The following is a 12078-nucleotide window of genomic DNA, read 5'->3' on the forward strand; positions in this document are numbered from 1 at the left end:
ATACAGACTGACGACGGACACCGGACGGATACCCATCCCAATAGCTTCTATAGACTATAGTCTATAGTAGCTAAAAACTGCTGTTTCTCGTTGCAGTTACATTTATTTTAAAGATTTGTGAGAAGATTTTGGCTTTTTTTTTTTAACACTGCAGCAGAAATGACATCGATTTTACATCTACAAATAATTTTCACAGCCGGCAAAATTTTGCTGACAGCTGGTTGTTTTTGCTGGCTGCCGGCTATTTTCTACATCCATGCCCAAGAAGAAAGACACTGAGATTGAAAAGTCGTCATACAGAAGGAACATTTTAAAGTGCAATATGCTATTACAATTGTAACCAATCAAAAACTGTCCTTAGCTTTAAATCTATCCTGACTTCAATCGCGCTCGTTTGTCATGCAGCACAGAGCTCGCACGGAGAGGGGCAACCATTTTGTTTGTTTACCCTGAGTTGCCATGTCAACAGCGACATTGCTGTCATGCCACGCGCTCACTACCTGCTCGGGGGTAGACCGTGCACAGTGCCGGCGCCTTGCGAATGGCAGAATGTTTGCTAGAGCTTGGCAAAAAAGATACGAGAACTTTAACAGGAAAATCATTGGAAAACATTACAAGACTCAACATGTTATTTCCGTATTTGGCAACCAGAAATACCTGTGTTCCTTGAAGCCCTTCAATTTTTTACGTTGGCGACATCGCTTCGCAGGCCGGGAGCGGCAGCCATTTTGTGCTTTTACGATGTTTTAATACCAACAAACTGCTAATGTAGTTCGGGAGAACTCCAAAACCGATGACGTTTGTCATGCATATCTCGATTTTCACAAGGAAATATCACTGCTGATATTTTACAGTGAACGTCACTAGGATGAAGCAATATGGGCATGGGTATATGATAAATAATCTTATAACTACTCTTTATACGAGAAAGAATAGGCACATCATGTTACAATTTCCCATGTCAAAAATGACAACTATGGTTTTCATTATGAAACATTGAGTAGCCTCCTTAACATACACTTAATTCTATCTTGTGTTGAATAATAAACCTTACCTAGAAATGCTCTTCTCTTTGTGGAGATGTCTGACATGGCCTTGACCTTTGTACAGAGGTGCAGCATAACCATCATTGTCAATATCATGATAACACTCTGTGCTAGCAGTGGTAGCTCATAGTGTCTACCAAACCTGAAAACAACAAACATTTAGATAATTTCATATTTCTACAAATAGATACATCTATGGTCAACCGATTAATGACAGATCAAACTTACAATTTGTAAATTCTTTTCATACTATCTTTCTCTCAGCCTTTTAAAAATTTGCGGCTGTAAATTTGAAAAAAGACCAAGTTCAGATAAAGTGTAATGCAAGTAAATATACTTGATGTTGTTATTCATTACAGTACTACAGATTAATTAGTGAAAGAGAAGACAATTTACTAGTTTGGAAGAATTAGCTCAAGGTATTTCTGAAAAACTTGACATATTTGATATCATGTGCAGGACAATGACCTCAAAAGATAATGGAAAAGATAGAAGAATGAATGGACATACATTACTTTACACTTAGTTTTTCAAAATAGCAGCTATGAAATATCATCTAGGAAATCTTAATAGAAGGATTATCGGAATCATATTCTTCAATGCAATCTGTGTAGTTGCTACAATGGTTGTGGTGCAGTAATTTTTCCCTTGTAATTTAAACAATAATTACATAATAAATACAGGAGCAGTATCTGTTGATACAAGTTCTGATAATACAATGGGAAAGTTTAAATTCTTTGATACTTTGGGTAAGCGAGTAAAATTGTAGTTAGTATAAGAACCACACTGGGCTGTGAGAAATGCAGAATATCACAACACTGAGACAGGTAAATTGTCATCGCTCAATTTTTCTGTCTACCTCTCTGTGAAGTCCAACTTACCAAAAAAATATCCTGAGTGTATTAGCAACCAATAATGCCAGACAAACGTATGTGGAAAAACCATCTGCATTTTCTGTTCTCTTGATGTCTCGATATTGTGGAATGTAAGGAACAACACCTCCAAATACCATACATCCAGATGCAATCCACGAAATAACTTGAAATATATCTACTTCTGATATGACAGATTTCATATCCATGGTTACTGAAATTTGCTACAGATGAAATATAGACAAAGATATCAACAAATAAAATTACTCAGCTGTATGGTGTGATACTGATTACAATGTACACAGAGTTTAATCTGATGCATGGAATATTCTGATAGCTTTACCTATCTTTGCAATTTGAAGCCACAGACATTGGAGTGCCCTTTCTATCATGTCACTACTGGTTAACAGCTACCACTACTGTTTCATGCATTCTTTCACATATTTCAGCTCACTGATAAGAGTTGATCTTGACTGATACCAATATTGGTTAGAGTAGAACACTTTGTGACATGTGCTGTAGTGTGAGCTTTCGAAGACAACAGTCTCTTTCATTAGATGCACTTGCAGAATGGACAAATGTGTTTCTTTCCATTCTGCAAGTGCACCAGTGAAGGAGGCTGTTGTCTTCGAAAGTTCATGCTACAACAAAACAGTTGATCAATAGTGTGCTACCCTTATAACCACTATTGATATTTCAGCTCAGTATAAATGTTGCAATGTGTTGAAACTATTCACAACTTTGTGATGTTCATGCTGATATACATAGACAGTTGTGGAAGTTGCATTGATCATATAGTGATACTGAGATACCTCTAAGCTACAAAGGTACACATCTGTACATATATTGCTTTTATCAACTCTAATATCTGCTTATCTGGTAGGTTGCAGTACTTTATCCAACTTCATGACAAATAATTGACAGCAAGAAACTGAATGGAATTGATAACAAATAACAAAGAAGGGTGTGAGAAAGGTATACAGTGACAGCCTGAGAATATAACTTTCACTGGTTTCATCTCATTTTAATGATTTTACATCTTTCACTTCCTCATAACTTACAAAGTTTGGTTGACTCTTTTTGTAAAGTAAATATTCAATTGTCCACTACAAAATCTGACCTTTGACCCTATCACATACCATTTCACTGCCTAACCATTGCAAGCTGTCATAATTATTGAATGGTTTCACTTCATAATTATCATGTTTATTCATGGCCCCTCTATGGGGTTTATGGCAAGTTTACCATTGTTGATTTCCTTCCAATAGCCTAATTTACTTTAAAGATAGGGGACTCGATCCCAGGGATCGAGTTTGTTCTAGTCTGTAAGAGCATTATGAAGGTGTCATAGACTTTTGTTTTCCATTGAAATTGTAATCTAGTAAGTAAATTTCCTGGCAAGACAATCTGTCAACTGAAACATGCGTTTAAGCCTTTTGAACCCTCAAGGTAATCAGTAGATCATCGGAATTCACACCTCTGGGGCATGGCATACACAATCACCATCAGGTCAAGTCACCAAAGTAACCAGATATGAACTGAAAATGCTCACGTGTTTCATTATATATTGCATTTATGTGCAAGTTTGAACCTTTGCTACATGCTTTGCTACATTTAAAGTGTTATGATCAACACATGAATTTCACCACAGATCAATTCTAAAGGTCATTAAGTATTCAATATGTAATTAGCTGAAATAAAAATAATTAATTTCTTTGAGTACTGTCATTGTATCACAATATAGCATGTGTAATTACCTTTGGTCAAGTCCTTCAAGCTCTATATGCCAAACCGTGAAAGCTTGTTAGCTATTTATGCAAATTATGAATTAGCTGACATGAAAATGCAAAATGACTTTCAATACTGTTATAACCTGGTATAATCAATGTACACAGCATGTTTCGCCAAATTTTATCAAGTAAATGCCAGTATATATCCCTAATTTGGAAGGTTCATTAAATATGCATATTGGGAATTGGCTGAAAAAAATGTCAAATGACTTTCAATAATCTTGTATCATAGTATCTTTAATGTACATAGCAAGTTTTGCCAACTTTGGTCAAGTCAAAACAGATAAATATCGCTAATAAATGCGGGATATCGGACCGCAGGCGGGCGAAGATTGCATTATAAGCGCGCCAACCCAAACTCACTGCATGGACATCACATTTACGAAATCGAAGTCCAAAGTCAACTACGTCATTGTTAGAATAAGAGAGGTTTTCCATCACACGGGAGCATACCACCACAAATTTTGCACAGATGGCGTTGCACTGGCATCGAAAAAGGGTGCATGGGAGTATGGGAACGCGGGCAGTTTCTCTCGCTATGGGTAGGAAATGCATTGAGCAAGACACACTTCCGGGTTCGCAAAAAACGAGGGATCCCATTTACGGGGCGCTCAAATATAACTATTTGCTGTGATACATAGCAGAGGCGTATATGTTTGTGATGCTGAGAATAACATCAGTAAATAAATGACGGGTTTTAAAAGTTGACGTTTTTTGCGATGAAACAGACTTCTGAAGGTAGCTCGCTTGGGGAACACGTCATCCCGGCCGCTGTCCGCTTTGACCCCAGTAATTCACACTGGTTTTGGTCGGCCCCAGGTACCCAAGTCACTTCGACCCCGTCACACTTTTGCCTACATGTCCACGGAAGACGATTCAACATGTTCCACAACAAAGCCAAGACAAAAATTGAAAATATCAATAAAATGGCTTCACAAAGGCTGAAATACACGATACTCGATGAAGTATGAAGTTTATGAAATGAAATCAAAATTGACAACACAAGTGTTTGTCTCGGGTAATACCACTTGAAGTAGAACAATTCTACAGACTGTTTTTTCCATACAGTGCAGTATTTGTCAGTGACAAATTAATCTTTGCAATACATTTTTTTGCAATGAGCTGGAAATTTGATTAATATCGAGTTAATGTACATAAATATTCCGTTATTTACTGGGACACGTTTATTTTCTCGATCCGCTATCTGCGGACTACGTGCTGAAGTACATTGACTGTTCATGTCAACGATCGTTTCTCCCTCTGCAGAGTTTCTGTATCCCGTTCAACAACGCTGTACCTCGATCACACGATAGTGACGCTATGTAGCTGTGCAGTATTGAAACTTATCATAAAATGGCCACCTCGTCTAACAGTAACACGTATTGTCGGGATTATCGTACGGAAAAAAACTGCCAAAGTAAGACTTATGAATCTTCATCAGAATTGAACACATCATGATTGTACACGAGTATCAACCGTGAATGCACGTTGAGCTCGGCAGTTACACAAGCATGGTACGCTACATGCATAGCCCTACGAGTATGGCGACAGTGTCCGGCTTTGGCTACGCCGCCTACCGGAGGTGGGAGGCGGCGTAGCCAAAGCCGGACACTCTCGTCATACTCGTAGGGCTAGCTACATGCACTGCCGCGATGCCGATCGTATGCATTCCAAGGCCTATCCCGGAATTTGTTTCACAAACAACCTCAAAGGAGAGCAAACATACTTCTATGGACAATGACGAACACGTTTCTTGGCGAAGCAAAATCAAAACAGTGCAGAAGTACATGAAGTAGGTCATGGCCTTGGACTCTGTGCACGAACCTGATTGGACACTTCAATACCTTTGACCCAAAGTTATTATTCATCAGCACTTCCATGCCATGAGGCAAGGTAGAGAACGTATGTACTCATTTCTGGCGATCGAGCAGCGAGGGAAACAATCAATTACCAAGGATAAAGCTAATTGCTAAACGATATTTTATCTTGAATAGTGAGTTGAATGAGTAATAAAATATCATATTTTTAATGTTCAATACGAGGTTGAAACACGGAGGGACCGTGGTTGAAACCAGAGCTATCCAGCTGTTAGCCCTGCGTACGATGCTGTGTGTTCCGCTACAGCTAATAGCCCCGCTCACCACAGCCCTGCAAAGACCCGTACGTAGAGTTGGTGACTTCAAATCCATTTTTGGACTTGACGTAAAAAGCCAAATTACTGCCGAAATTCAGCGTTCTTGGGCCCAAGTCGTATCCCTGCCTACCTCAGCTACTCGATCGCTTCCAAAAATGCCAGTCTTTTATTCTTTTTTCGTAAATAACCGTCGATGTCGGCAACTCTCTCGCTAGCCCTGCGTACGTACGCAGTGTACGCTGTGTGTTAGGAACGCACACAGGAAATGCACAGCGTACAGTGCGTACGTACGCAGGGCTAGCGAGAGAGTTGCCGACATCGACGGTTATTTACGAAAAAAGAATAAAAGACTGGCATTTTTGGAAGCGATCGAGTAGCTGAGGTAGGCAGGTAGAGGGATACGACTTGGGCCCAAGAACGCTGAATTTCGGCAGTAATTTGGCTTTTTACGTCAAGTCCAAAAATGGATTTGAAGTCACCAACTCTACGTACGGGTCTTTGCAGGGCTGTGGTGAGCGGGGCTATTAGCTGTAGCGGAACACACAGCATCGTACGCAGGGCTATCCAGCTGTAGCCAACCTGGACAAGCACATTTCACAGCGCCCTCAAACAGTCGATTGTTTTCACTTGTCATACGCGGCGTAACAGAAAAATTAAAACTTTCATAACTTCATTAATATCCAAGCCACGCCCACCAAACCTTTTCAGTTCTAGCCATTTGAATTCTGAAGATGTCTACCAAATTTGACTGAAATACGTTCAGCCGTTTTTGAGAAAATGGACCAACAGACAGACAGACACACAGACAGACAGACATCGCAGCGACATATGCTCACGTGTTCACACGTGAGCAAAAAATCACCATGTTTAATATGTGTCAGCAAACAGGTTATTAAAAATCATGATTATGTACATTGTGGAGTCTTCAAACTATCGAGGCTGTCCAAACATGTTGCAGTGGACCATTGTTCTATTGTTCTTCACTGCTATGAACGTTTAAAAGCACTGTTCGAGATCCCTGAGATCACCTTTGTTCTAGTCTGTAAGAGGATCATGGAGGTGTGATGGCCTTTTGTTTTCCATTGAAATTGTAATCTGGTGGGTAAATTTTCTGATGAAACAATCTGGTGCTCACACAGGCCTTTAACTTAAAAACATGGCATTGTGGTGGTATTTGTGGTGGTATCAGTATAAATTCTGTCCGCCTTTATTATTAATGAACTTGACGTTATCTTGTTGAAATTTGCTATTATATGCCGTTCATACACAGGCCATTAAAACGCCTCTGAAACGGTTCTGGGCCAATACTGGCACAGAAAGTTATGTGTGGACACTCCGAAGTGGTTCTGAAGCGTTTCAGATTTGAGACGGTTTAGTCGGCCCGACCTGAGCCGTTGTAGGGATTAACTCTATCTGCAAATCGCTGTGTGGACGGACCGAGCCGCTTCAGAGGCGTTTCAAACGCCCTCACGCGATAGGTATTTGTAACATAAACAAACAACAATCAACATACAATATTCACTTTGGTCATGGCTGCCGAACACAGCTCTACGTCATCTCGTGGAAATAACTGGTCTGACAACGAAATAAGCTTGCTAATCTGAGTCTGGGTAGATGAAAGCGTTCAAAGAATGATAGAGCTAGAACGTGTCGCCACAGCCTCGTGTACAAAAAAATTGCAGAAAAAGCTCTACAGAGAGGTTATATATCAGTGCCACTGCAAGCTCAAGGCACTGAAGCTAAAATCTACAAACTACAAAAATACAAAGAAGTTGTCGACAGCAACAGACCATGAAGGCGTGACTTTGAACAATTTTTAAATGTCGGATATTTACAATCTAGTATCGCAGTTTGACATATCGACGATTTCGGGACTAATATCGAGACGATACTAGAATGAACTGCGGTTGTCCCATGGGAAGCCGCATCTATGAAATCACCGATATTTACCAGCAATTTGGGGACTCTAATATCGATAATATGACAGAACCCCATGGACGATACTAGATTCATTCAAAATCGCGCGTAAATATATTTTAAAATCGCCGTAAATATCCGATATATAGATTTCACCGTCTTACAGTTCTGGTGAAACCCGACTTTCAAGGACTGACTCTAGCTTCGATACTAGACGATACTAGATTCTGTCAAATCGCGGGTAAATATCCTATATATATCGGAGATTTCACCACCTTACAGTTCTGGCCAAACCCAATTCCAAGGACTGACTCTAACTTCAATACTAGACGATACTAGATTCTGTCAAATCGCGGGTAAATATTTGATATATATCGGAGACTTCACCACCTTACAGTTCTGGCCAGACCCGACTTCCAAGGACTGACTCTAGCTTCGATACTAGACGATACTAGATTCATTCAAATCGCGCGTACATATCCAATATATATCGGAGATTTCACCACCTTAAAGTTCTGGCCAGACCCGACTACCAAGGACTGACTCTTGCTGCGATACTGGACGATACTGGATTCATTCAAATCGCGTGTAAATATGTGATATATCGGAGATTTCACCACCTTGCAGTTCTGGTCAAACCCGACTTCCAAGGACTGACTCTAGCTTCGATAGTATAAACGATACTAGATTCATTCAAATGATGCGTAAATATCCAATATATCTCGGATATTTCACCATCTTAAAAGTTCTGGTCAAACCCGACTTCCAAGGACTGACTCTTTCTTTTATACTAGACGATACTTGATTCTGTCAAATCGCACTATATCCGATATATATCGGAGATTTCAGCCCTTTATAGATCTAGCTAAGCCAATCTAACTTCGATATTGTATACTAGTAGCCGTAAATATCGGATATCATATAAAGTGCAATGTCGCCGGGTTCTCCAACACGGACGGACCGGCAGAGGCAGAATACAGTGTTCTCCCTGAATAAGGTAACAGGGGCGTGGCGCCCTCTTGTAAATTCCGAGCGCCCCCTTGCCAGAAATGAAAAAGATTTATTTTTTTGAAAAATAAAACAATAAAATGTACGGGGGAAAAGTTGACAGTGATTTACAAGCAAAATGCGAGCGTGAGCGTCGATCCTGCAGACTGCAAACGTAATTCTCATCGATCTTGCAAATCTCGCGAGTTTGTGATGTCATCCGAGATCATAAGCCCATGTGCAACTCATCGAAGGCAGCCATATTTGCATGGCTCAGTCCGTAACGTACGTTAGCCACGGTCCCTCCATAGGGACCGTGCATTAGGTAACCGACTTAGCTGAGTAAACATGGCAAGGAGCTGGAGGGTAACCAAGGACAGCAGAGTACACTGAAGTTTTATAGGAGGTTAGAATATCGTTTGTGTATTCCTTCCCAAAGCAAAACAACCTAATTTTAGGCTCGGTCGGACGTGTATCAGGATGAGAACACGTGAGTGTTATGGTGATAATTTTGACATCGATGATAAATGTATGTCTCTAGACACGCTATGTTTTCGTTTTCAAAAAATGTAATCTTCATTAAAATCCGTGAACTGTAATAAAAGTTCTGGAACACTGTTTCAGATCTCTTTTCCTTTGAGTTTTTATACGAAAAAAATCTGAAAAAAAAATGCTCCCCAAGCCTGAGTTTTATGGTCACCGTGATAATTTTGACATCGATGAATAAATGTATGTCTCTCGCTATGTTTTCGTTTCCAAAAAATGTAATCTTCATAATTGAAATCAGTGAACTGTAATAAAAGTTATGAAACACTGTCTCAGATCTCCTTTCCTTTGAGTTTTTTATACGAAAAAATCTGAAAAAATACTCCCCAAGTGCCACCAAAAACACCATTTTAATCTCTGTTTTTCAAAAGCTCCAACGGCAGGAGGGGGACACCCCCCTCCTGACCTCCCCCCGCGACCGCTAAAGCGGTCGCTTGTGGTGCTTTGCACCACGTCTTCGCCCTCTTCTAAAAAAATCCTGGGGAGAACACTGGGGAATATCGATGCCTTTCTTCGAATAACTGTCTCAGATCCTCGGTAATCGGCCGTCTGTCAATCCCAGTAGAAACACCAACAGAATACATGTTAGCTATGCTAAACATTATTTTGAAAAACAACACATTCGAATTTAACAACGAATTCTACAAACAAACATATGGGTGTGCCATCGTCACCCGAGATTGCCGATCGACATCACCTTTCACAAATTACAACTGAAAATCATATGTGAACACACAACAAAAATATCACTATGGTGTAGATTCAGAGACGATATTTTCCTAATCTTAATTTGAACGGAGCACGAACTCCACGAATTTATAACAGTAATTTAAAAAATGCATCCTACTTTCAAATTTTCATATGAAAGTTCTTCACACGAAATAACATATCTTGACCTAGTCATTTACAAAGGTCAACGATACAACAACGAAAACATACTAGACACTAGAACGCATACAAACCAGCAGATACATTCCAGTTCTTACACGGAAAATAATGTCATCCAAAATCAACCTTCAAGGGCCTGATCAAAGGCGAAACATTAAGGTACATGAGGACATGTAACAACAAAGAGACTTTAACAACAGAGTCAAAACATTTAATGAAAATTGCTACAACGAGGATATTCACAACAAGAAATATCGAACATCAATGCGGAAACAAATTACGCAACACGAAGAAACACAAACACAAACAAACAAACACACAACAACAACACTAATAAAGTGATATTTTCTACCACACATCACGCATAGTGCAACACTATTTGTAGTCCACATAATCCAAATATCAAAACAAAAGACATCAAACAAGCACTCCTGAAGAACTAGGAAGAAATAGAAAAAGACCAAACACTAAATAATTTATTCACGATGAAACTGATCATCGCATACAAAAGAAATCCAATATCGGCGACACGCTCATAAGTACAAGTATACAATCTTTCAGAAAAGACCGAACAAAATGAAACACAATCAACTGACTCGAATATAAATATTCTAGCCTCCTTACTGGACGAACAAAACACTGACAATGATTAAGCCACAAACAGTGAAACAAAAATCCATGGGGAGAAAATATCAAAAAAGCGACTGAGGAAGAACCACACTGGTTTCGAAACGTAGCGTCAAAGGATCACACTGTCATTCGACAGCCATATTACGGCTACGTCTCGCCATGGCTTATATCTACACCAATAGCAAAACGCACAAAATAAAACATGAACACAAAAACGAAAAAATAGTGTATGAGATGTGTGGAGCCATTTTCCCTTTATTACAGTTCTGAACGTATCAAACACAAGGGCTAAATCGGTTAACGATTGCATTTGGTCTGCATTCAGATCATTAAAGCGACGATGACTCGGTCTGGACCGAATATGCAGCAGGTAAAAAAACAGAAGACAAGCCAGTACCACGTCGTTCATTTCAGCCATCTTGTTACAATGCCGTATGCTTGGTCATACACACCTTTTGAACTCGAGAGGGCGCATTAAGACGTCTTAAACACCAAAACAATGGCTTAATTTTGTGAGTGTGGACACAAGCTGACTCAAACTATTAATCCCCTGTGTTTGTAAATCACAAATAGTGTTGCAGAAGCGTTTCAATTTTTACCTGTCTGAACGTAGCATTAGTGTCTCACCTTTCATTGCAATCAAAGACAATTGTTTCAATTTACCACGTCTTCTAATTTCAAAAGCGGAACAAAAATGTTTGACATTGACTCTGGAGGTATATACCGTGACACAGTTAAATTTGGAGTTCCTGTTTTTTGACAATTTTGTTTTATGTACCAGCTTCTGATATGATTTATGTCTTTGCAAATGCCATAATGTCAGCTGTTGCCAATAGGATTAGTAATGAAATGTTTCATTCGACTCATCACTTTGCATATGTACAGATTGTAATGAACATGGTGTCCACACATTCCATATAATTCAATAGCAACCTGACAGTACATGCACCTTGTATATTGCTGAAAAAAAATACACTGACCTGAGCAAAGGTCCTAACTTCTCTTTGAACAACCTGATAAAGTCTCCTCTCAATATGAACATTCCATTTAAAAACTTGTGCTTTGTTTCAATTCTGTTGTACTACCATAGCCTGACATCTTACATTTATGCATACATTATGCATATAATACATAACAATCATCCTTTAATTCTTGTTGTTCAAACAGTAAATTGTTTTTCATGCTCTACCACCGAACAATGTAATCTTTGCAGAAGCTTAGCTCTATATCGCTACCATAGCCTTACACATTGCCAGAGAAATTACTGA

The 12078-nt window shown here is 39.4% G+C and overlaps 1 protein-coding gene across 1 annotated transcript in view; it reads right to left on the bottom strand.

Annotated features, from left to right (window-relative positions):
* Positions 1-12078, bottom strand: part of LOC139147090 (solute carrier family 66 member 2-like) — a 30722-nt gene that overhangs the window by 16448 nt on the left and 2196 nt on the right. The window contains 2 exon segments of the mRNA XM_070717952.1: positions 1055-1188; positions 1928-2142. Of these exon segments, the coding sequence (XP_070574053.1) occupies positions 1055-1188; positions 1928-2127 (334 nt within the window). The 5' untranslated portion in view covers positions 2128-2142.

Source organism: Ptychodera flava, chromosome 13, assembly GCF_041260155.1.
Source record: "Ptychodera flava strain L36383 chromosome 13, AS_Pfla_20210202, whole genome shotgun sequence".
NCBI classification, from domain to species: Eukaryota; Metazoa; Hemichordata; class Enteropneusta; family Ptychoderidae; genus Ptychodera; species Ptychodera flava.